At 49.0% G+C, this 25,858-nt stretch overlaps 2 protein-coding genes across 7 annotated transcripts in view; both read left to right on the forward strand.

Annotated features, from left to right (window-relative positions):
- Window positions 1-949: 949 nt before the first annotated feature.
- Window positions 950-25,858, forward strand: part of LOC128420150 (zinc finger protein 420-like) — an 85,192-nt gene continuing 60,283 nt past the window's right edge. The window contains exons 1-4 of one of the 4 annotated variants that reach the window (XM_053401643.1): window positions 950-1,052; window positions 4,840-5,430; window positions 5,601-5,682; window positions 5,925-6,007. In XM_053401643.1, coding sequence (XP_053257618.1) covers window positions 5,017-5,430; window positions 5,601-5,682; window positions 5,925-6,007 — 579 coding nt within the window. In that variant the 5' untranslated portion in view covers window positions 950-1,052; window positions 4,840-5,016. Of the gene's footprint in view, window positions 1,062-1,692; window positions 1,793-4,839; window positions 5,431-5,600; window positions 5,683-5,924; window positions 6,008-19,894; window positions 19,997-25,858 lie in introns of those variants that run through there. The other 3 variants (XM_053401645.1, XM_053401644.1, XM_053401647.1) reach the window with 3 other exon arrangements.
- LOC128420159 (zinc finger protein 850-like) lies at window positions 7,829-25,740 on the forward strand. 3 transcript variants are annotated; one of them, XM_053401673.1, is made up of 4 exons: window positions 16,390-16,404; window positions 18,583-18,886; window positions 19,870-19,996; window positions 23,717-25,740. In XM_053401673.1, exons 2-4 carry the CDS (start codon window positions 18,674-18,676, stop codon window positions 25,630-25,632), a joined length of 2,256 nt encoding a protein of 751 aa, XP_053257648.1. In that variant the 5' UTR covers window positions 16,390-16,404; window positions 18,583-18,673; the 3' UTR covers window positions 25,633-25,740. The 3 variants fall into 3 exon arrangements, with proteins under 3 accessions (XP_053257649.1, XP_053257648.1, XP_053257647.1); XM_053401672.1 differs by lacking the exon at window positions 16,390-16,404 and adding an exon at window positions 17,187-17,476; XM_053401674.1 differs by lacking the exons at window positions 16,390-16,404; window positions 18,583-18,886; window positions 19,870-19,996 and adding an exon at window positions 7,829-7,964.

Here is a 25,858-nt window from a genome sequence, read left to right on the forward strand (position 1 = left end):
CTGCCCCACGGAGGACCTTAAGGTAACAGCACTTTGGAAGTCCTGAGCCCCAAGGAGGTTAGATTGGCCTCAACCAGGGCCAGGGCCTTTTCAGCTCTGGCCCCAGCCTGGTGGAACGCCCTACCACAGGAGATCAGAGCCCTGCGGGACTTAACATCTTTCCGCAGAGCCTGCAAGACGGAGCTGTTCCGCCTGGACTTTGGGCTGGACTCAGTCTAACCCCCCCCTTTTTATGGAACTCCATATATGGGATTTGTATATAAATTTTCCCTTGGGTCATTTTGCTGGCCCCTGTAGGACCAGCATGGATAGTTGGCCCTGGTGAATATTTGACGTTTTCTCCCCTTATGGCTTTGATCTATGGGCTACCACTAAAACAAAGCTGCATTTTAAGCTGCATTCTAACTTACATTTTAATAAACTTTTGTTTAGTTTAGTTTTATTTTTAATGTTTTTAATGTTTTTACTGTATTTATATTCAGTGTTAGCCACCCTGAGCAGGGTCTTGGCCGGGGAGGGCGGGGTATAAATAAATTTATTATTATTATTATTATTATTATTATTATTATTATTATTATTTCCCCAGCCCCTCTGCACGGCTCACAACAGAATATTGAAATACAATAAAACATCAAACATTAAAAACTTCCCTAAACAGGGCGATGGCGATGCTTCCGGATACTCGTTTCTGGAAGCCCCGGGAGAGGAGCTCTGGCGCTCGGATCCTGCTTGCTGGTTCCCCATTGAGGGCGCTGCACCTGACGGGCCCGACCTGATCCTGCAGGCTCTCCCGATGTCCTTCGGTCTTCACGCAGCGCATCCCCTGAGGCGCCCGAGTCCCACCTGGGTGGTTCCCCAAGATGATGGGATGCGCAAAAGGGGCGTCTCTTCCAGGATTTCGCGGGAGGGGCTGCCTTGCCGGGCACGCGGCGGGGTCGGGAGCGCGCCGGGCCCCGCCGCGCATGCGTCCCTGCCGCTGGGCGAGCCGAGCTCCTTCCGTGGACCTGGACAGGTCGGCAGGCGGGCGCGCGCCGGAGGCTGCTGCGGGGCTGGTGGGGCAGGTGAGGGGCGGGGGGCGCGCGGGACCGGTCCGGCCGAGCTCCCTCCTGCTCCGAGGCAGGCGCGTGGCCCGAAGAGGGTCGGCCGGAGAGCCCCACGCCAGCCAAGGCTTGCAGCCTGACAGGTGCCTTTCCCGGCGGGGCTCGGAGCGAGGATGGAGCCCCCAACACACACACACACCCCGCCTCCTGCTTGCCAGGGCTCCGCTTTTGGAGAGCTGAAGGCCAGCCTAGAGGGTCCCTCAAAGAAGACCCCTTGGGTGTGTGCAATGCATGGGACTCCGGGGAGGGAGGGAGAAGGGAAGCGTGGGGAGCTCCGCTTTGCAAGGGTGGAAGGATCAGCTCAGAAGGCCAGCAAGAGGGTCCTAAAAATAGCAAATTATTATTATTATCAGGGCTCACCAGGGTCACCTAGTCCAACCTCCGGCAAGGTAGAACTATTTTGCCCAACCTGGGGCTCGAAGCCACGACGCTCGACCCGCCCCTGTTTGGCTTTATCTCTGGGTGTCTCCAATGCGCTTGGCGCTTCCTGGAGAAGAGAAGGTGAGCCTTGCAAGGGTTAAAAGGAACCGAGCTGCAATTCCTAGAGACGACTGGGAAATAAGCGGGGGGGGGGGGAGGACAAGGTCCTCCCCCACGAAAGCCCTTCCCACATTCCCAGCTTTCTCCCTGAAAGGGGGTGGCTTTCGTCTCCTTTGCAAGAGCTGCGTCGTCGGTGGCACCTTTGGGATCTGGTACGTCTCCTCTCTCTTCCCCACAGGGCGCAGTGGGGTTCCAGGGCTGCAGGGCAGGGTGCATGGGGTTCCTGTTCAGGACCCCCAAGTCAGGGTTCTGCACCCTTCCTTCTCTACAAAGCCAGGGAGGGGGCGAGGTGGCAGGAGCTCCACAGCAATCCTCTTCCCTTGGATGGAGACGCTGCTTGGCCCCTTTGGGGAGGGGTCACTGAGCCAGGGAGAAAAGGGCCTGCAAAGGGACCCCGATGGGATTGAGGAATCGGTCACATTTATTAACCGAGGTCGCACCCAGATGGAAACCTTTGGACGCTGAAGCTTGGTCTGTATGGTGAACAAATAAACAAAGTCCATGCATCTCACAGTGCGCAGTTAGACCCATGGAACTCCCTGCCACAGGAGGAAGGGCTGGTCACCAAGCAAGAGGGTTTTCAAAGAGGATGAGGCCAATCAGGGAGGAACAGGGGGCTATTGACAACAACAACAATTTATTGTTTATACCCCACCCACCTGGTTGGGAAGCCACTCTGGGCGGCTTCTGACAAAAGATTAAAAATACATTAAAACATCAGTCATTAAAAACTTCCCTAAACAGGGCTGCCTTCAGTTGTCTTCTAAAAGTCAGATAGTTGTTTCTTTCCTTGACATCTGATGGGAGGGCGTTCCACAGGGCGGGCGCCACCACCAAGAAGGCCCCCTGCCTGGTTCCCTGTAACTTGGCTTCTCGCAATGAGGGAACCACCAGAAGGCCCTCGGAGCTGGACCTCAGTGTCTGGGCTGAATGATGGGAATGGAGACACTCCTTCAGGTCTACTGGGCCTTTGAGGCCGTTTAGGGTTTGAAAGGTCAGCACCAACACTTTGAATTGTGCTCAGAAACGTCCTGGCTATGATGGCCACGCTCTGCTTCCACAGTCAGAGGCGGCCATGCTTCTGAAGGCCAGCTGCTGGGAAGCACCCTGGGTCTTCAGTCCTGCTGGCTGGCCCCAGTAAGAAAAGGAGGCCAAATGGAAAGCAGAGTGCAACCTGGTGCTAACAGAATAAATGGTGCAAGGAGGGAGCTGCATGGACTGCGTGGACACAGAGGAACAGTGAGAGGAACCAGCTGGGGGACCCCAAGGGAAGGTGGCTGTGGGCCAGGGGAGGGAGCAGACTGGGAGAACAAAACGGAAGCTGAAGAGATAACAGGGTTTAGTGAGCAGGGAGAGTCTGTGGCAGAGAGCAGTCCAGACAGAGGCAGAAGCTGCAGCAGGAAAGTGGGAAGAGGGAGGCAATGTTAGAAACCCAGATATATAAGCTAGGGGCCAAATGGCTCCTTAAGCCAAGGTTACCATTTTGGAGCAAGACAGCTCTCAAGTCTTATTTTCCAAATGATGGACTGACTGTGATTGATTCTCAGCTAAACATCCTGCTAGTTCAGATGACCTTGAGACAGATTAAGCATTTTGAGAAATTAAAGAAGAAAAGTCCCTTGATCCAGGGGCAGTCCACAGATACATTGGCCTGTTCCAAACTCTCTTTCTTAATGGCATGGACCATTCATGACGTAGGGATATTCTTCACAACCGTGAACAGGGCAGTGGGGTAGGCAAAGACAAGCGAAAACAATTCACTATAATGTTGTTTGCTGCTCCTGCTCAGAGTGCACAGAAAAAGCATTTTGGTTCCAGGAATTCATTCTGATTGCGCCAATACAATATAACTGATGGTATTCTACAGGATTGGGTATTAGTGTGTGAAAACAGTCCAGATCCAATGATACCCAGATGGTGGAGATGCCAGCTGCTATCCTGGTACCCAGGCAGCTTCACTTGATTGCTCAGAGTCTGAGTTGCGGTGCAGTCCAGCCCTGGTTCCAAGCAAGACTCACCCACGCTGGCCCAGGGATCATTTCTCTTCTCCTTAAAGTAAAGGTAAAGGGAGCCCTGACCGTTAGGTCCAGTCGTGGCTGACTCTGGGGTTGCGGCGCTTATTTTGCTTTATTGGCTGAGGGAGTTGGCGTACAGCTTCCGGGTCATGTGACCAGCATGACTAAGCCGCTTCTGGCGAACCAGAGCAGCGCACGGAAACGCCGTTTCCCTTCCCACCTATTTATCTACTTGCACTTTGATGTGCTTTCGAACTGCTAGGTTGGCAGGAGCAGGGACCGAGCAACGGGAGCTCACCCCGTCGCGGGGATTCAAACTCCCAACCTTCTGGGAAGTCAAGGAGGAGGAGGCTAAGTCAGCCATGATTAAATGGGCCCAAGATCTAGGTCACACCATAGAGATGTCCCAATGGGAGAATTTGTGGAAGGTAAATTGGAGGTTTACCGCCTGTTGTTCCATAAGGGAAAATATGCAAAAAATGTTATACCAGTATTACCTGACACCGCAAAAACTCTTCAAGATGTATAAAAATACACCAGATGTATGTTGGAGATACAGGGAAGCAGGAGGCACCATGCTTCATATATGGTGGCCATGCCAGAAAATCAAAGAGTTCTGGAACGACATTCACTCAGAACTAAAAATAATGTTAAAGGTCAATTTCCCTAAAAAACCAGAAACATTTCTTCTGAGTATTACAGGCACAGATATCACCAAGGGTCTAAGGAATTTTTTTTGTATGTAACCATGGCCACAAGGGTGCTTATTGCAATATATTGGAAAAATGACAAACTTCCTATCAGAGACGACTGATTACTGAAACTTACAGAATATGTGGAATTAGCCTCTCTTTCTGAAGGAATTAGAGAAAAACCCAGACAGGAGTTCATTCTAGGATGGGATAATTTTAAGAACTATTTGAAAAATAGTTGTAATATAAACACATTAGTTGCCTTTGAATGATTTCTGTAAATAGTATATAGAAAGGAAAATGATATCAAAATAGAAAAGAGAATTTTTACAAATAATAACAATAATTTTACTATAATATATAGGAAAATATGGAGACAATGGGAGGTCAAATGTATGTGTAGAAAATACATATTTCAAATTGTATCTGAATTTATTTTTATTTTTCTATTTTTCTGATACTTTTTTCTTTCTATTTTTTTGGTGAACCTAGATATCTTTATCGGACTGACTGAAACGAAGATAATTCTGTGTTGTGTATATATGGAAAATAATAAATAAAGCAATTAATATAAAAAAATACAGCAGGCACCTCTCAGTAGGACAGGCAGAACTTGGCAGAAGACCTAGGGACTCCTTCCGATCTCCTGGAGGTGTCAAGAGAATAGAGATGGATGAGCAAGACTCAGCTGGCCCTGAAGCAGGAAGAGGCCTTGCAACCCAACATGGGAGCAGTGGGGGATTCTGGGAATACTCTGTGAAGAAGGAACTGGGTGAGGAGGACACCCCTTCCTCAGCTGTACAGAGCCAGCAGCTCAGGCAGTTCTGCTACCAGGAGGCCAAAGGACCCCGAGAGGTTTGCAGCCAACTCTACCACCTTTGCCGTCAATGGCTGAAGCCAGAAAGGCACACGAAAGTTGAGATGCTGGACCTGGTGATCTTGGAGCAGTTCCTGGCTGTCCTTCCTCCGGAGATGGAGAGCTGGGTGAGGGAATGCGGAGCAGAGACCAGTTCCCAGGCAGTGGCCCTGGCTGAAGGTTTCCTCCTGAGTCAGGCAGAGGAGAGGAAGCAGGCAGAGCAGCAGGTGAGAGAGACTTTCCTCTGGATTCTCCCAAGGGGCTCCAAAGAGGAGGGAGAGTATTCCCAAATCATTTCCTAATGGCCCATCCTTTTTTGGAAAGCATCTAAGGAAGGGCCGTTCCATTTCTAATCCTTCTCCTCATGCTCTGTTTTGAATGCTTTTCGCTCTTTCAGGGGACAGAACTGTTTGCAGAAATGGGTCTGGATTTCTCTGAGTCAGAACCGACTCCGTTGGATACCCGAGAGAGGCCACTGGGTAAGGAGGAATGAGTTTTTTCTCCATTTTGTCACATGTTGTAGATTTTGAAAGAAATCTGTGAGTACTTTTCATCTTTTGGAGAAGATACTTGGGGTGAAAAATTCAGAGAAAAGGAGATATGTTTTTGCACAACTAAAATGTGAAATGGGTACAAAATCCTAAAGGGGTACTTTTTTGAAGGCCCATCTATAGTTTCCCCTCTGAGAGAAGCAGGCACTCGTGACCTTTGTCTCTCGTAGGTGACAGAACGATGCCAGCAAGACCTGCTCAACTATCTCCTCACGATGGCGGAGGAGAAGCCGCAGCTGGGAAACCAGATCAGGTAGGAGGAAGGGGCCATGTGGGGAGAGAGGATGTCATGGACTGGTGGACACAGAGGAATGGTGGGAGGAACCACCAAGGAACAAAGGCTCAGGGCCAGGGGAGGGGTGGGGGGACAATGATGAGGGGTCAGAGGGAGAAAAGGGAGGAGACTGGGAGGAGGAGGTGTCAGAAGCTGGAGAGGCAACAGGGCTTAGTGAGCAGAGGGAGTCTGTGGCAGAGAGCAGCCCAGACTCAGAGGCAGAAGCGGAAGCAGGAGATGGGAGGAGAGAGGCAGAGAGGGGTTTGGCTTGTGTAGAGGCAAGGGGTCTCCCCATTCTCCTGCAACAAGCTCTCCTCCCCGCTTGTCTCCCACAACCCAGAGAGCCATGAAGCAGGAGGAGCAGTCTCAGATTGCTTACGGAGTATTATGGAAAGGAAGGGACTTAGCTGGGAGAAATCGGGGCCTTTTGTCTCTGCAGCTGTCTCCTAATGGCAAGACCTACGGAGAAAAGTAGGTCATTAGGCCTGGCAATCCTACAAAGATCCCATTTTTTTCTAATGAAGAGTTAAAATCACCCGTTCTGTGTAGGCAGAGAGGTGGGGCAACCAGGCTGCCTCTAGCATGAACAAATCTCTCTCCTCCTCCTGGCTTCCCTCAAAGAGGACCTAAGCAAAGGCTGAAATGCTATTCAGGGAGGTTTATGTGCTGAGAATAAGGAACAGCAGCGTCCCCTTAACGGACCTTCTGAATGTCGCTAGGATTGTTTTGTGGGATGTGAAACAAAAGAGCAGTCAAGTACAACATTCCTAGAGTGAACATGTTTACACATGGGGAGGAATGTTTGTCCAGCCAGCAGGTCAACTTCCTGTTTCCTTCTGGGCTGGGACAGACTTCCTCTGCATGTGACTAGAGGTGGGCGTGGCCTCACCTGTGCAGGTAATGACAAAAGCACAGGGCAGGGCAGCCATCTCTCTCTCTCTGTGACTACATGCATCAAAGAAGCAACATCTGCTTAGCCAAAGATGCTCTCTTGGCTTCTAGCCAAGAGAGGACAAAGGGACTGTCTCTTTATGAGATAGTTTCCAGGTATATGTTACTTTTCTAAGCTAATTCTGCCTTTTGGGATCCGATTGTGAACAGAATGTGAGTAAACTCTTTTTACGGTTTTATAGAACACTGTGTCATGTCTTATCTTTTATGAGGGGAAAAGGGGAAAATACCAGAACAGTTATTATAGAGGCTTTAGCGAGCCTGAGCAAACGCATCTGCTGTGAGTTTAAAAAGGGGAATGTTACTCTGCTAAATTGTGAACTTGTTAACACAAGTTGGAAAGGCTATAATCAAACAATATATCCTCTCCTGCATCCCTGAACATTCCCACATGTTTATAAGTCATTACAATTTCATTTCTAGATTGAATGTTAAAATAGGCTTCTAAGCGTTTTCACACTGTACCAAACCATGGCCAGGATACACCTAACCAGCGCCATCATTCACACAAAGGGGCTTCCCCCCCCATCCTCCTCATTCCCCCATTCACCTCTTGAACTTGGTCTTAGGGCATCGGGAGGGGCTCCTGACCCCCAGAACAGCACACAGGGAAATGGGATCCTTGCATAGGATTGCTTGCACAAAGAGAATGATTTGAAGAACACCAGGTTCTTAATAGCTCGCATTAAAATACACAATGAATTATTCCATTAACACATTGAAATATCTATCCATAATTAAAATGTGCAGCAAAACAAACCCATTAAAAAAGAACAGCAGTTAAGAGGCAGAAAATAACAGAGTAAAGTGTAACAGATCACCTTTATGTTGTCTAAGAGGACAACCTTTTTCTTTTAGGGCCCAGTGTGCTTTGAAGATGTGGCTATCCATTTCACAGACGAGGAGTGGGCATTGCTGGATCCTGACCAGAGAGCTCTCCATAAGGAAGTCATGGAGGAGAATCGTGGGATCTTGGACTCTTTAGGTAAGGCCTCCTATTGGATCATCCTATCTGCTTTGAAATTGAACACATCTCTCTATGGGAGGAACCTCTGATATTTCGATGGGGCTCAACTGTAAGCCTTGGATGAAAGACTATTGACTGCTTTCCCTGTGAATATTCTTCCTCCAGTTCTGCCTTTTCAAACCATGATCAGGCTCCTCTGAACTGCCCAGGCCTTCTTCAATGTAGGCTTCAGAGTGATTTAGGATGTAGAAGTAGCTTTTCCTAGGTTCCTTGTTATTGTTCTTGCTTCTTTGTGTTTTTGATTGACCAAAGACAGATTGACATTGGAGATGACACAGATTCCATGATTAGGCCAAACAGAATCCATCCCAGAAAAGAGCCAGACCTTTTGAATTCCAGACAGTAAACTATGTAGGAAGACTTCACATCTAACTGTTGAATTCAAGCCAGCAGAGCCAGCGAAGCTCCAAGGAATTTGGCCACCCTCCAGGTGCCCGGCTTGAATCCTTGTTGACCTCCTGTCTGCGACTCCCGGCAAGACCAGGGGAGGTCTCCAATCGGCGATTCTTCCCAACGTGAAGAAGAACACACCATTCCTCCCCCTCCTCTCCCAGGGAGGGGAAAGAGGCAGACAGAAATATATTTACATGCTTTTATTTCTGTCTTTCCAGCAGTACAGAGAAATCATGTCTGTACCCTCTCATCACAACTGCAGAGAGAGAAAAACTCCACCCATGTACTTCCAGTACAGGGTCATGTGACACTCTGAGCTAACATCCGGTGCTCAGTGCACTGAATAGACCGTCCCTGGTTCCCACGGTACTGTCCCATAACATCAGCTTCCTGTTTACCATTCCAGCCACCTGGAGCTCGCTTCTGCATTGCTCCTTTTTCGTAACATCCTCCCCCAAAAGAATCAATGCGTGTTGCGGCAAACAAAGCGTGATCCAGAGAAGAAAACAAACAGTTGTTATACACATAACACTCCCCTGTTGTTTCAGTTCCACCCTCGGAACTCCCCGCCACTGGTTTCCCCAGTGTACCTCTCTGGTTGTCTGGCTTCCAAGGAATGAGTGCATCTGCATTACCTTGGCTAGCAACTCCCTGTTGTGTCTTTGTCTCTGACTTAGACACAGCTCCAACCTGTCCTCGGTTGTGTACAACAGCAACACATGCAACAGCTAAGTTAGCAAACTCTTTTGAGTACCTCTTGGGTGGTAGACCCTTTGTAACTCTCTCAGACCTACGTATGAGGTGCTGATCTTCTCTGCTCACTGGTCCAGTCTCAGGACTCTTTGGAGAACCAGTTCCAATGGTAAACAGTGGTTCATCCTTCACCTGTGAAGGTCTATCCATTGTGTGTGATTTCCTCTCAATGACTGTGACAACTGAGCTCTCTGAGCTATCAGTGTCATCACTCTCAGTACCACTGTAATTTGTAAAATCAACATCATCATCTGAATCGTCCTCTGTGGGAAATGTGTGTACTATCACTCTCTCCTGTTCAGGAGCACTCTCTAGAAATTTTGTGAGAATCACCTGACCAGATTCAGACAAAATTACTCTGTAGAGACCCTTTTCATACCCCACAAAAATGCCTCTGGCATTCTTTACTCCACCTGGAGCTTCTGTCCTCACATGAGACCCAAAAACCTTGAAATGGGCAACAGAAGGTTTTCTGTGGAACAGTTTCTCAAAAGGAGAACTTCCCAACTCTTTTGAAACCTTTCTCATCTTCGTATAACAATACGACATTAGAGACTCCGCCCAGAACTCATGTGGCAAATGTGAACTAAGCAATTGCGCATTCATCCCCTTTTGCAATTCTTTGTTCACCCGTACACAGACACCCCTGTTCCACGCTTCCTCTGAAACAGCAACCTTATGTCTGATCCCTTTCTTCTGCAGGAACCTCTGGAAATCCTGTAAAAGAAAAATCTGCTTCTCGTCTGTGAATAGACAATCAATGTTAGCATCATGCATATTCTTAACCTTGTCACAAAACTCCTGAAACCTCTCCAAGGCTTCCTGTGGCTTTTTCAACACATAAATCCAGACAAAGTTAGAGAAATGATCCACACACACAAGATAATATCTTGCATTGCCTCTAGATGGTTCTAGAGGACCAATCACATCAGCATACACCCGCTGAAATGCTCTGTTGACCCCGGTCACCTTCTTGCTCACACCTGCAAGAGAAACTAGGTTAGACACAGATGAATTACATTCCATGTAATCACTTTGGTCAAAAGTCAACAAATATAGTCCATCTTTCTGTCTGGCAGAAAGATATAACTCTCCATCTTTGTAGATCTTGCAGCTCTCAGCATCATAGGACAGTCTCAGTCCTCTCTTTGCAATCTGCGAAACACTCAGCAGATTGAACTTCAATTCTGGAACCAAGTAAACATTGTTAATAGTCAAGTTCAGACTCTTAAGATACACAGTCCCTACGCCGGTCGCTTCCAGCTCCTGACCGTTGGCCTGTTTCACAGCGAAGCTTTGCTTCTTAAACGTTGAAAAGAGTCCTTTGTGTGGGGACATATGGACGGTCGCTCCAGTGTCGATTATAAACGAGTTGCCAACATCTGGCGTGGTGCCTTTCGCCATCAAAGCTTTTGCAGGTTTCACCGAAGACTTGGTATGACCTTTGCCTGACGCCCCAGGCTTTGCTGAGCGGCCCTTAGCTCCTTTTGGCTGGCGTGGCTTCTTACAGTTCCGCTGAAGATGCCCAGCCTGTCCACAATTGTAACATCGGACAACGTTCAAAGCTAGAGCTTTCTCTCCAGTAGCTTCATCTGCGGGGGAATTAGAACTCCGTTCCTCCCTCCCCCTGTCCTTTACTTCCAGTGCAGCAAGCCGATTGTGTTCATCCAGAACCACGGCACTCAGGGGAGGTGGATAGGGTAACGCTCCCCCCTTCCTGGCATTCATTCTGAATCCAAGGGTCAGCTCACAATCTCAAGCCTCTAAAATCCAACAGTCTCTCTTGTTGTTTACTGCTTCACTGGCAGGCAAACTTCTGGGCTGTATTTCTGCTTTCTCAGGCAGGCAATCTGCACGCTGTTTTCCACAGCTGCAAAGGTAGTCAAAACAATCTTTGACTTCTCACGCTCTTTCTGAGCCAGTCCCATTTGTCAGTAACTTTCCAAGCACTGACGGTCGTTGCCTAGCAACCTTTCTCGGGACGGGAATCTTTATCTACCACAGGAATTCCTGGTATGCCAGCCTAGCTTTCAGAGCTTGTTTTTTCCAAACGTAGCTCTCTCGTGAACAGAGAATAATTCTTTCTGTGTTCACTCTCTTTAGCCCGAAATTCAACATACCTTTTGGGGCTCCGTTGCCTCTCGGTGTCCAGCTGTCTGTTCAGCTTTCTGGCTGCAGGCAGACGCTTTCTTTATCTCCTTAGGTGCAGAGGATGGCAACGATTCATCGACCTCTCACCACTCAGGCTGATTTTTCATGGATCAGTAGTAAACCATCGGCAATCTGCTAGCAGATGTTAAATTCAAGCCAGCAGAGCCAGCGAAGCTCCGAGGAATTTGGCCACCCTCCAGGTGCCTGGCTTGAATCCTTGTTGACCTCCTGTCTGCGACTCCCGGCAAGACCAGGGGAGGTCTCCAATCGGCGATTCTTCCCAACGTGAAGAAGAACACACCATTCCTCCCCCTCCTCTCCCAGGGAGGGGAAAGAGACAGACAGAAATATATTTACATGCTTTTATTTCTGTCTTTCCAGCAGTACAGAGAAATCATGTCTGTACCCTCTCATCACAACTGCAGAGAGAGAAAAACTCCACCCATGTACTTCCAGTACAGGGTCATGTGACACTCTGAGCTAACATCCGGTGCTCAGTGCACTGAATAGACCGTCCCTGGTTCCCACGGTACTGTCCCATAACATCAGCTTCCTGTTTACCATTCCAGCCACCTGGAGCTCGCTTCTGCATTGCTCCTTTTTCGTAACACTAACTCCCTATAGTTCTTCCTGGGTCACAAGCATTATTTAGCATTGCTCCATAATTTGCGGCTCTAATCCATTTCTCTCTCAGTTGCAGGTGGTGATGAATTGGAAATGAAGAACAAGGGAGACCACAACAAAATCCACACAGTGGAGGAACCATATCCATATTCAGAGTGCGAACAGAGCTGCAGTCAGAGCTCCCGTTCCACTTCCCATCAAATAAATCCTATCAGGAAGAAACCCTATCAGTGCTTGGAGTGTGGAAAGAGCTTCCTTCACAGCTTCAGTCTCACTGTCCATCAAAGAAATCATACAGGGGAGAAACCCTATCAGTGCTTGGAATGTGGAAAGAGCTTCAGTCGAAAGGACAGTTTCACTTCCCATCAGAGAATTCATACAGGGGAGAAACCTTATCAGTGCTTGGAATGTGGAAAGAGCTTCATTCAAAAAGGCCAGTTCATGGCCCATCAAAGAATTCATACGGGAGAGAAACCTTATCAGTGCTTGGAATGTGGAAAGAGCTTCATTCACAGACGCAAGCTTACTGTCCATCAAATAATTCACACAGGGCAGAAACCCCATCAGTGCTTGGAATGTGGAAAGAGCTTCATAGACAAAGGCCAGCTCACTGTCCATCAAAGAATTCATACAGGGGAGAAACCATATCAGTGCTTGGAATGTGGAAAGAGCTTCACTCACAGAAGCCACCTCACTGACCATGAAAAAATTCATACAGGGGAGAAAAAATATAAGTGTTTGGAATGTGGAAAGAGCTTCATTCAAAGAGGCCAGCTCATGGCCCATCAAACAATTCATACAGGAGAGAAACCCTATCAGTGCCAAGAGTGTGGGAGGAGCTTCAGAAAAAAGGACAGTTTCACTTCCCATCAGAGAATTCATACAGGGGAGAAACCCTATCAGTGCTTGGAATGTGGAAAGAGATTCATTCACAAACGCCAGCTCACTGTCCATGAGAGAATTCATACTGGGAAGAAACCCTATCAGTGTTCAGAATGTGGAAAGAGCTTCATTCACAAATGCCAGCTCAGTGTCCATCAAATAATTCATACAGGAGAGAAACCATATCAATGCTTGGAATGTGGAAAGAGCTTCAGTGACAACCACCAGCTTACTGTCCATCAGAGAATTCACACAGGAGAGAAACCATATCGGTGCTTGGAATGTGGAAATAGCTTCATTCACAGACGCAAGCTTACTGTCCATCAAATAATTCACACAGGGCAGAAACCCCATCAGTGCTTGGAATGTGGAAAGAGATTCATTCACAAACGCCAGCTCACTGTCCATCAAAGAATTCATACAGGGGAGAAACCATATCAGTGCTTAGAATGTGGAAAGAGCTTCAATCAGACTGCGTCTCTCACTTCCCATCAAAGAATTCATTCAGGAGAAAAGCCCTATCAGTGTGTGGAATGTGGGAAGAGCTTCAGTCAGAGCAGCCATCTCACTTCCCACCAAAGAATTCATACAGGGGACAAGCCCTATCAGTGTGTGGAATGTGGAAGGAGCTTCAGTCAGAGCAGCCATCTCTCTTCCCATCAAAGAATTCACAAAAGTGAGAGACCATTTCAGTGCCAAGTGTGTGGAAAGACTTTCAGTCACAGGGCCCGTCTTGCTTCCCATCAAAGAACTCATGGTGGGAGTGAACTACAGTAGTGGCTGTGTACAGATTTAATTTTTGGAGATTGCAGCTGGGTTCTTTGCCACATCTGGTGCCCCATAGTAATTCCTACCACGTACCCTTGAAAGTCCTTCGCCAAGGTGTTGAATTCCTTCTTCATGTCATGCCTGGGGAGAGGGATAAGAGAGATTGGGTGACACTTACTGTCCTTGGAAGGAGTTGGTGTAAAATTTGAGATAGTTGATTGAATTAGATATTAATGATTTTGATTTTGTTTGAAGTGTCCTAGTTAATTGCATTTAACATTTTAGATAGAATGTATTAGGCTTGATTTGTATGCCTGCATTTTGTAACCCTCATTCCACCCTCCTGAACTATATAAAGCTGTGATGTGTTTGTTCCCTACAGCTTGCAGCCTTTTCTGACCCCAGAAGGGCAGGTGATGTTTTGGGAAAGAAAGAACGAGAGAAGCATTGAGCTAGCATTTCCTTAGCCTGGTTGCCTAGGAACGTTGTTGAAGTGAGACATATGAGACCCAAATACAATAGAAATACTTTATTGTCACTTGTACAACTTATATACAGTGAGATTACACAAGCGCACCCCCCCCCACTCAGCTCTCTTAGTCTTAATTCCCCTCCTTTACTGATGCACACCCACCAAACCCGAAAGTCAGTTGCCCTGTTTTTATCTTTTCATTCAGCAGCCTAACAGCCTAACAAATGGCCTGGGAACTGTGGGAGTCGATATTCGCATTAAGCCACACGTCCCATGATCTGAGACCTTTCTTGATGCAAGTGGAAGAGTGTTGTGGCATTTTATGGGTCTTTGTGTGCTGTGTATATTAGCTTTCTTCTAATATGCCTCCTGGCAGCCTTTTCGAACTAGAAGCTCTGCTGAACAACTGCTTAGTAAGGCTGTCCTATTGCAATAGTTTGAATAAACTGGGTCCCAACAGAATTGCTCTCATTCCCTTGGTCCCGTGTTTATATTTGTGTTCCCTCACCTGGGAAACAAACTGATGGTGTAGAAGCAAATTCCTACCACACAAGCTTTATTTATTATTTCTATAGCTATTAAATTTCTAGAGCACCGTTGATCTGAGGATGCCAGGGTGGTTCACATCATGAGTAGAGAGGTTCACAGTGCTTGCTCTCCCAGTGCCTCCAAGCTGGAAATTGGTGGGGCTCCTTGTTTTCTCCTGCTCATCTCCCTCTGCGCTGCTTTTACTCTGCTAGACTGCGTACTCACGAGAGAGCAGCTGGGAGTCCCAGAACACCAGGACCCCTTCCCCGGAGGAGGCCGTGGGGCCTGCAAGAGTGTTCCATTATGTTCCCCCACCTGCCCCACAGGCAAGCTGGATACTTTTGTATCAGATATATATCTGAAACCCGTTCCATCGCTAGGGGGTAGGGGGTGGGATCCCCTCTCAGGCCCCTGGGGATGAGGGGTTGAAATAAAGGAGGAGAAGGACCACCCGGAGGACGGCCTTGCAGAGACACTCCTGGCCCCTTGCAGGACAACAAAGCAGCCTTGTTTGGGGGGGGCGGGACCTCAGGCGACTCCTCCGGGCCTTTCACCCCTCGAGCTGTTGGTAGAGCCGGGGACTAAGAGGCCATCCAAACACCCCCAAATCCCATTCACCCACGCAGGACGACGAGCCTGAGTGGCCCCCTCCACATATAAACTCCCCTCCTAGTGATCTGCAGCCAAGAGGCTTGTAAACCCTTCAAAGGAGTCCCGAAACCCCTCAATGAAACATCAGGATTTCTCAAAGAACCATCGCTGACCAATGGGCATCGTCCAAAGGCGACAGGCAGCCAATCCGAAGTCAGGAAGCAGCAGCCCCGGGTCTGGAGCGCGCGATCCGCCAGGAGAGCTCGGCTCTTTTGCGCGACGCCTTGAGCGCAAGAAACCGAGAGCAGAAAGAGGGAAGAAGCGCGCGACAAAATGTAGCAAGAGCGGATACAATGTTTCCTCTGCAGATTCAAGGCAGAAACAGGAATCCGGGGCTCCCCTCCCTCGCCCTCCCTCCCTCCAGCAGAAGGTCCTTTGCCCCCCCCCCCTTAGGGGGAATCCGGCTTCGCCCCAGGAGGCAGCCCACACCCCAGGCAGAAATCCGGATCCTTCCAGAGGAGAATCTGCGCAGGAAGGCCTCGCGACTGGGAGGAGGAGGTGTGAATCCCGTTCTTGCTCTTTGGGGAAGCAGCTCCTTCCAAGGCGGGGGGAGCTGGAATGAGGGGCGGGGGGGGGCGACACTTTCTCCTTTCTGCATGACAACCACTCCTCTTCTGTGACGAGGACGTGACGTTTTGGTGATGGTGGGAGGGATGCAAATACGACCCCCCTGGGGGCTGCGATGCCCGGGGCTCCTGCTTTGCAGAAGGGGGGGGAGAGCTGGGTGCGCCCGGCTCGCCCAGGGTTCAAAGGAACTGGGCTGGATTCCGGGAGAGGACTGGGAATAAAGGGGGCCGTGTCCCCCAGAGCCAAAGACCCTTCCTCCCCATCCCTTCCTGCAAGGGGGGTGCCTGTTGCTTCTCTGCTCCGCCAGTGCTGCCTCGGGGGCGCCTTCTGGGATCCGTGAGTCTCTTTTCTCTTCCCCCTTTGGATTCATTCCGGTCTCCGCAAATAAGGCGCCTGGCGCGTCTGCAAAGGACGAGGCTCCTCCCGGCTCCGGAATAGAGAGGATGTGAGTTTGACGTGCTCCGCCTTGCAAGGGTTAAAGGGAACTGAGCTGGATTCCTAGAGAGGACAGGAAATAAGGGGGAGGACGAGGCCCCCTCCCGCCCCCCCATTTCCTCTCTCCTTTCGTCTCCTCTGCAAGAGCTGCGTCGGGGGCACCTTTGGGATCTGGTGCGTCTCCTCTCTCTTCCCCATAGGGCGCAGGGGGAGAAGGGGGCAAGTCCCAGGGCTGCCGGGGGGGGGCAGGGGGGGAGTTTATATTCTTCTTCTTGGGCGATCCCTGGTAGACGAGGAAGATGGTCTTCCACGAACACGGCCTTAACAGTGAGTCCGTAAGTGACTGTAGAGGCCAATTCTGGATCCCCACGTCCTTCCACGGTGGGGACATGGGTTTCCGGGCTGGAGCCGATCCCGGTGTGGCTTTGCCAAGCCTGCCTCCCTCTTCGCACATTTCCCCCTGCGTCCTGAGTTCGAGCCTTTGGTCAAGGCTGTTCTCCAACTGGGGGACTCGCAGGCACCAGTGTTTCCCAGTTGTCGGTGTTTATAAAGGTAAAGGTCAAGGTAAAAGTACCCCTGCCCGTCCGGGCCAGTCTTGACAGACTCTGGGGTTGTGCGCTCATCTCACTCTAGAGGCCGGGGGCCAGCGCTGTCCGCAGACACTTCCGGGTCACGTGGCCAGCGTGACATCGCTGCTCTGGCAAGCCAGAGCCGCACACGGAAACGCCGTTTACCTTCCCGCCAGTAAGCGGTACCTATTTATCTACTTGCACTTAGGGGTGCTTTCGAACTGCTAGGTGGGCAGGAGCTGGGACCGAACGACTCCCCGCCGCGGGGATTCGAACCGCCGACCTTTCGATCGGCAAGCCCTAGGCGCTGAGGCTTTTACCCACAGCGCCACCCGCGTCCCGGTGTTTATACTACTTCTTAAAGATTTGCCTTGAGACGATCTTTAAACCTCTTTTGACCACCAGCTTTATGCTTTCCATTTTTAAGTTTGGAATAGAGTAGTTGCTTTGGAAGACGATCATCAGGCATCCGCACAACATGACCAGTCCAATGAAGTTGATGTTGAAGAATCATTGCTTCCACACTGGTGATCTTTGCTTCTTCTAGTACACTGGCATTAGTTCTCCTGTCTTCCCAAGTGATGTGTAAAATATTTTGGAGACACCGTTGATGGAATCTTTTGAGGAGTTGGAGATGGGGTTTATAAGTGGTCCATGTTTCACAAGCATACAGTAAGGTTGGTAGTGCAATAGCTTTGTAAACAAGCATTTTGGCTTCCCTGCGAATGTCCCGGTCCTCAAACCCTCTGCACTTCTGCTGCAACTGGACAGTGCCAATCCTGGATGTGTTGCATTTGTGACCATTATGCTCATTTACCTTGGCTAGCAGTAAAGCTCTGCTGGATGAAATATATAATTGCCTCTGATCTATTTTTGGGGAATCCTGCAATGTGTTTGACTTTTTACTCTGCTAACTATATGCGAGAGTTCTGCTCTGGATCAATATCCAGTAGAATTTAAATGACATAAATGGATATTCAATGAGGAGGGGCAGACCCATGGATTGGAGAGAAATGTGGGATGAATACAGCACAAATCAAAAGAGGGGGCCCATCCATTAGGGGCCAGTTTCGGAGCCGTCTTCCAGGGCAGTTCCACCCAGAGGACTTGCAACCATCCCATGGGATCCAGAGCAGGAAGCCCATGGCCACATCCTCTCTGTGCCAAAGGCTGGAGCTTCCAGTGGGCACTGCCAGTCCCCAAGGCCACCTGAGGGACCATGCTAGATGCCAAAGAACCTCCAAGCAAGTGGGGCTGGGGGGGGTTAAGCTATGTAACAACTTCACCACCATCATCATCCCCATCCCATTTTCACCCTCAGTTCCCAAGGCAGATTACAACATTAAAACACAATACTGAAAAGAACTTTAAGCCACGTACAATCACAGAATGAAGGGCAGTCCTACTTTTCTTGCTTTCGAGAGCTGTCCTTTGGTCAGGTCAGGATCTGGCCCTCAGAACAAAGGAAAAAGGGACCCCACCCCAGTAGTCTGTCTTGAGAACAGGGGAGATTCCAAGTTCTGGAAAAGGAGAGAGGCGCTGGAAAGAAATGTGCCCTGGCATTTGGGGGGGGGAGGGACCCCCACTCTTGCCTTGAGTCCAAACTACACTTGGTACAAATGATTCACTTGTCAATTCTGACTTCATTCTTTCTCTTTTAAAAAAGAAACTCTGAGTCTGGCCTGTGATTCCTGCAAATACTTCTCCATGCTTGCCCAGGGAACCCTTATCTCCTCCTTACTGTGTATCAATTTTATACCAGATAAATGTATTTGCTTTTTAGGATTTGCCAAAACCTCTCATTAGGACAGGCAGAACTTGGCAGAAGACGTGGGGACTCCCTCTGATCTCCTGGAGGCTTCCTGAGAACAGAGATGGATGAGCAAGACTCAGCTGGCCCTGAAGCAGGAAGAGTCCATGCCATCCAACATGGGAGCAGTGGGGGATTCTGGGAAAACAATGTGAGGAAGATCCTGGGTGAGGAGGACACCCTTTGCTCAGAGGTGCAGAGCCAGCAGTTGAGGCAGTTCTGCTACCAGGAGGCCAAGGGACCCCGAGAGGTTTGCAGCCGACTCAAACCAGAGCAGGTAGGAGGAAGGGGCCATGTGGGGAGAGAGGATGTCATGGACAGGTGGACACAGAGGAATGGGCTTCTAAGCAGTTCACACACCATACCAAAGAGTGGCCAGGATTCACCCCATCAGTCCCACAATGGGGCTTTCCCCCTCTCATTCCCCTGCGCACCTTGAAGATGTCTATAGGGCTTCCAGAGGGTTCTCCCCACCCGGCAAGAACAGCACACAGGGAAAGAAGGAAGGGGATCCTTCCATGTGGAAAACGGGAATGTTTGTGCACTGGATTTGAAGAATGATTTGAAGAACACTGTTAATATTTTCCTTCTCCCGTCGCTGGATGTGTGAGTGTTAGATCACATGTCCTATGTTTACATTCCATGCTTGGAAGCGTGAGAACGGAAGACAGTTCCTATCACTTCCGTTCCCTTTGTTCTGTCTCTTGTTGTGCATGCGTTTTCGAATGTATGTCTTGTTTGAAGTTTGGAGGAGTGGGTGCTGCTCTCAGCTCCGGACGGGTGAGATTGGACACCCGCACTCAGGGGGAGACACACCAACAAACACCAGGTTCTTAATGCCCCTCGTTGTGCCTTTGGCTACATTGCCATCAGGTTATGTTACCTTCCGGTTACGAACGCGGCAAACCCGGAAGTACCAGACCAGGTTACTTCTGGGTTTCTCCAGTGGCGCATGCGCAGAAGTGGTCTTTCGCTGCTCGCACATGCACAGAAGTGGTAGACCGCCCCACATGCATGCGCAGAACAGACACTTTGGGTTGCAGTAGTTTCCGGTTGCAAACGGCCTCCGGAACGAATCCCGTTCGCAACCAGAGGCACCACTGTACACAATGAATAATTCCATTAGCCCAAAAAATATGCATCCATAAAATGCGCAGAAAAAGATTCCCATTAAAACAGGACATCAATTAAGAGGCAGAAGACAACAAAGTGTAACAGTTCACCTTTATTTGGTCTAAGAGGACAATCTTTTTCTTTTAGGGTCCAGTGTGCTTTGAAGATGTAGCTGTCCGTTTCACAGACGAGGAGTGGGCGTTGCTGGATCCTGACCAGAGAGCTCTCCATAAGGAAGTCATGGAGGAGAATCGTCGGATCTTGGACTCTCTTGGTAAGGCTCCCTCTTGGATCATCCTATCTGTTTTGTAATTCAAGACATCTCTCTATGTGACGAACCTCTGATTTTTCGATGGGGCTCAATAGCAGCACCTGCAGCACCTGGGATGCTAACACTCCCACAGCCAGCCTTGGATGGAAGACTGTTGACTGCTTTCCCTGTGAATATTCTTCCTCCGGTCCTGCCTTTTCAAAGCATGAAACTCAGCCAGATGACTGGCATATAAATAATAAAATCATCATCATCTTGCCTACCCCCCTCCAAGATGGCCCCCTTTTGCTCTTGAAGGGCTGGCCTGTCTGCAGCCCCCACAGCCTCCCATCGGGGCCCCTTCATGGGGGCAGAAGCAGAGGAAGGGCCTCAGGAAAGCAGCCATGGCTCTGGCCAGATGCACAGGAGGAGGAGGAGCGCTGACAGCTCTCCTTCCCCCCCAGACTCCATTGCTCAGCAGCCCCTCATAGGGGCAGGGCCGCCAGAGGCGCAAGGTGCTGAGCAGGGGGGAAATTGCTCAGATGAAGTTACTCCAGGGCAGATAAAACCCCCCAAAAATATTTTTTCAGGCTCCTCTAAACTGCCCAGGCCTTCTTAAATGTATCTTCAAAATGATTCAGGAAGTTGAAGTGGCTTCTGTCAGATGTTCTATTTCTCTTCTTCTTTCTGTCCTTGGCTGACTAAAGAGACGAGTGACATTGGAGATGGCACAGATCGCATGATTGGGCCAAACAAAATCCATCCCAGAAAATAAGCAGGCTTTTTGAACCTCAGGCAGTGAACCCTGGAGGAAGACCTCACATCTAACTCCCACCAGTTCTTTCCCTGTCACAAGCATTAATTAGCACTGCTCCATAATTTGGGACCATCGGCTGTGGCGAGGACTGCAGGTCCTGCTCCCTTCCAAGGGCTTTTCCAACTGGCCTGGGGGACGGGGGCCAGGCCCGCACATTCTCAGCTACAAACGGACTCCTGCTGCAGTGCCTAGAGGTTGGGGCTGGACTCGCTGGAACAAACTCTTGGGGAAGTGTGGAGTTCTTCTGCTATTGCTTCCCTGTTCCAAGTGTCTAATCTAATGTGTTTTTAAATGACCTTAAGCAGTCAGTGGCATGTTAATTTTCCTCTTCTCCCCCCCCCCTTGCTCTGTTGGGGGGTGGAATGGATAACAACAACAACAACAACAATTTATTATTTATACCCCGCCCATCTGGCTGGGTTTCCCCAGCCACTCTGGGCGGCTTCCAACAAAATTTGAAAATACAGTAGTCCATCAAACATTAAAAGCTTCCCTAAACAAGGCTGCCTTCAGATGTCTTCTAAAAGGATATCTGGTTGGGGATTCATTTAGGTATAACGTTGTTTTGTTTTGTTTTATTGGTTGTTGTATGGTTTGTGTTTTGTTTTTAAGGGGCAGGATCAGGGCTGCCTGGGAGTGGGCCCCAGCCAACAGAATGGCTGGGGCAAGTTCCACGGGGAGGGGGGGTGCACTGGGACACCCAATCTCAGAGATCATGGGCAGGAGGAGGAGTTACGCTGAGACCAGAACATGCCATTACCCAGGAGGCAGGCTTAGTTATTTTTTGAAGACTATCCCTGCCTCCAGGTCTGGCCTTGACTGGATGGATTCTGGAATCAACAAGGGAAACCCACATGACCTGAAGGTGCTGCTGTGCAATGCCAGGTCAATGATTCATAAGACCACTGCCATCCATGACCTAATTGTGGATGGAGGACTTGACCTGGCATGTGTAACAGAGACTTGGTTGGATGAAGCAGATGGGCCTGTCCTTGCCGCTGCTTGTCCACCAGGTTTCTCTTTTGCACAGCAACCCAGGTCATATGGGCGGGGGTGGGTGGGCGTTGCAGTGATTTTTAGGAAGTCATTAGTTTGCACCAGGTGTCCTATTGGGAAGACCCAGTTCTCTGAGTGCATGTTCTGGAAGTTGGGCAATAGGGGCAGTACAGGATTCCTTTTGGTGTACTGACCTCCCCACAGCACCAAGAATTCCCTGCCCGAGCTGCTTCAGGTCGTGGCGGATGTTCTCCTGGAGACACCTAGCTTGGTCGTCCTAGGGGATTTTAACATCCACGCTGACACAACCTTACAAGGGGCCGCTCGGGACTTCGTGGAAAGCATGGCCTCCATGGGGCTGTCCCTGAATAAGTCTGGCCCAACCCATAGCCACGGACATGCCTTAGACCTGGTGTTCACCTCTAGTGACATGGGTGATCTGACACTAGCTAAAAGTGAAACAACTGAAGTGCCGTGGTCAGATCACTTCCTGGTGCAACTGGACATCTCTGTGACCCATCCCCTCTGCAGGGAGATGGGACTGATTCAGATGGTCCGCCCCCGCCACTTAATGGATCCAAATGGTTTCCAGAGAGTGGTAGGGGATGCTTTATCCCATGTTGATGGCCTTTCAGCCGATTCCCTGGTGGCCCACTGGAATGTGGAGTTAACCAGGGCTATCGACTGTCTGGCTCCGAAGCGCCCTCTCCAATTGCATGGAGCCCGGACAGCCCTGTGGTTTTCCACGGATCTGAGGGTGAGGAAACGATATTTGAGATGGCTAGAGCGCCGGTGGTAGAAAATTCATTCTGAATCGGACCGGACACGGGTTAGAGCTCAACATCAAGCCTATCAAGTGGTGACAGTGACGGCGAGGAAGACTTTCTTGACCGCCTCTATTGCATCTGCAGAAAATAGCAGCAGGAAACTCTTTCAGGTGGTTTGCAATTTAACAGAACCGCCTTTACCATTGGGACCTTGTAAAGACCCCAAGATCTCCTGGAATGATTTTGCAAAGTTTTTTGCCGATAAAGTTGCTCAGATTCGGAAGGAGGTAGACACCATTGTGGGAGCAGGGCCCGGGCGGGAGAGGGCTAGAATCCTGTCTAGTCATGTTATATGCGATCAGTTTCAATCTGTTACCTCCGAGGATGTGGACATGCTGTTTGGACAAGTGAAACCAACCACCTGTCTTCTTGATCCTTGCCCATCCTGGCTAATAAAAGCGAGCTGGGAAGGGCTGGGCGATGGGCTCTGCGGGGTGGTGAATGCTTCTTTCTGTGAGGGAGCCTTCCCAGACCCACTGAAAGAGGCGATCATTAAACCGATTCTTAAAAAAAAATCTTTAAAGGTGAAGGGACCCATGACCATTAGGTCCAGTCGTGGCCGACTCTGGGGTTGCGGCTCTCATCTTTGAAGGTGACCCAGAAACTGCAATTAATCCAGAATGCGGCAGCCAGACTGGTGACTGGGGGCGGCCGCTGAGACCACATTACACCGGTCCTGAAAGGCCTACATTGGCTCCCAGTATGTTTCCGAGCACAACTCAAAGTGCTGGTGCTGACCTTGAAAGCCCTAAATGACCTCGTCCCAGTATACCTGAAGGAGTGTCTCCACCCCCATTGTTCTGCCCGGATACTGAAGTCCAGTGCCAAGGGCCTGCTGGTGGTTCCTTCACTGTGATAAGCCCACCCTGTGGAACGCCCTCCCATCAAATGTCAAGGAGATAAACAACTATGTGACATTTAGAAGACATCTGAAGGCAGCCCTGTTTAGGGAAGTTTTCTAATGTCTGAAATTTTAATCTATTTTTAAATCTTTGTTGGAAGCCGCCCAGAGTGGCTGGGGTACAAATAAATTATTATTATTATTATTATTATTATTATTATTATTATTATTATTCCTGAGGCTCTAATTTGTTTGCCACATAGTTGCAGGTGGTGATGAATTGGAGATGAAGAACGAGGGAGACCACAACGAAATCCACACAGTGGAGGAGCCATATCAGGATTCAGACTGTGGAGAGAGCTTCAGTCAGAGCTCCCATGCCACTTCCCATCAAAGAAATCTCCTTGAGAAGAAACCCCATCAGTGCTTGGAATGTGGAAAGAGCTACAAACACTGGAGCCTTCTCAATATCCATCAGAGAATTCATACAGGGGAGAAACCCTATAAATGTTTGGAATGTGGAAAGAGCTTCATTAGGAACGGCAGTCTCACTTCCCATCAAAGAATCCATACAGGAGAGAAACCCTATCAGTGCTTGGAGTGTGGAAAGAGCTTCAGTCACAGCCACCAACTAAGAGTCCATCAAAATATTCATACAGGGGAGAAGCCATATCAGTGCTTGGAATGTGATAAGACATTCTCTCAGAGCTCCCAGCTCAGGACTCATCAAAGAATTCATACAGGGGAGAAACCCTATCAGTGCTTGGAATGTGGAAAGAGGTTCCGTCAGAGATACAAGGTCACTGTCCACCAGAGAATTCATACAAGGGAAAAACCTTATCAGTGCCAAGATTGTGGGCAGAGCTTCAGAAAAAAGGACAGATTAACTTCCCACCAAAGAATTCATACAGGGGAGAAACCATACCAGTGCCAAGAGTGTGGAAAGAGCTTCAGAACAAAGGAGAGTTTCACAGTCCATCATAGAATTCATACAGGGGCGAAACCTTATCAGTGCTTGGAATGTGGAAAGTGGTTCAGGCAAAAGAACAGTTTAACTTCCCACCAAAGAATTCATACAGGGGAGAAACCTTATCAGTGCTGGGAGTGTGGAAAGAGCTTCATTCTAAGAGGCCAACTTATGTCCCATCAAATAATTCATACAACAGAGAAACCCTTTCAGTGCCAAGAATGTGACAAGAGCTTCAGTCGAAGAGAGTGTTTCACTTCCCATCAGAGAATTCATACAGGGGAGAAACCCTATAAATGTTTGGAATGTGGAAAGAGATTCACCCAAAGCACCAGTCTCACAACCCATCAAAGAATTCATACAGGGGAAAAACACTTTCAGTGCTTGGAATGTGGAAAGAGATTTGTTCTCAGAAGTCAGCTTACTGACCATCAGAGAATTCATACAGGGGAGAAACCCTATCACTGCTTAGAGTGTGGAAAGAGCTTCAATCAGAGGGCAAATCTCACTTCCCATCAAAGGATTCATACAGGGGAGAAACCCTATCAGTGCTTGGAATGTGGAAAGAGCTTCAATGAGAGGTCCAAGCTCACTTCCCACCAAAGAATTCATACAGGAGAGAAACCCTATCAGTGCTTGGAATGTGGAAAGAGCTTCAATGAGAGGTCCAAGCTCACTTCCCACCAAAGAATTCATACAGGGGAGAAACCTTATCATTGCTTGGAATGTGGAAAGAGCTTCATTCACAAAGGCCAGTTCATGGCCCATCAAAGAATTCATACAGGAGAGAAACCTTATCAGTGCTTGGAATGTGGAAAGAGCTTCATTCACAGACGCCAGCTTACTGTCCATCAAATAATTCACACAGGGCAGAAACCCCATCAGTGCTTGGAATGTGGAAAGAGCTTCATAGACAAAGGCCAGCTCACTGTCCATCAAAGAATTCATACAGGGGAGAAGCCATATCAGTGCTTGGAATGTGGAAAGAGCTTCAATAGGAGCAGCAATCTCACTTCCCATCAAAGAATTCATACAGGAGAGAAACCCTATCAGTGCCTGGAATGTGGAAAGAGCTTCATCCAGAGCACCAGTCTCACAACCCATCACAGAATTCATACAGGGGAGAAACCCTATAAATGTTTGGAATGTGGAAGCAGCTTCAATACGAGCCGCAAACTCACTTCCCATCAAAGAATTCATACAAGGGAGTAACCTTATCAGTGCTTTTAGTGTGGAAAGAGCTTTACTCAAAAATGCCATCTTAGGGCCCATCAAAGAGTTAATCCATGAGAAGAACCCTATCAGTTACAAGAGTGTGGAAAGAGCTTCAGAAAAATGGATAGTGTCATGTCCCATCATAGAATTCATACAGGGGAGAAACCCTAACAGTGGCAAGCATGTGGAAAGAGCTTCAGCCACAGGGCCCATCTTGTTTGCC

This window comes from Podarcis raffonei, chromosome 8 (genome assembly GCF_027172205.1).
Source record: "Podarcis raffonei isolate rPodRaf1 chromosome 8, rPodRaf1.pri, whole genome shotgun sequence".
NCBI classification, from domain to species: Eukaryota; Metazoa; Chordata; class Lepidosauria; order Squamata; family Lacertidae; genus Podarcis; species Podarcis raffonei.

Bases quoted from the DNA above. Each gene is read 5' to 3' on its own strand.
- LOC128420159 (XM_053401673.1), top strand. From the start codon at position 18,674: ATGGATGAGCAAGACTCAGCTGGCCCTGAAGCAGGAAGAGTCCATGCC. The intron at 18,887-19,869 runs GTAGGAGGAAGG...TTTTTCTTTTAG, and splicing joins GCCGACTCAAACCAGAGCAG to GGTCCAGTGTGCTTTGAAGA. The intron at 19,997-23,716 runs GTAAGGCTCCCT...TTTGCCACATAG, and splicing joins TCGGATCTTGGACTCTCTTG to TTGCAGGTGGTGATGAATTG.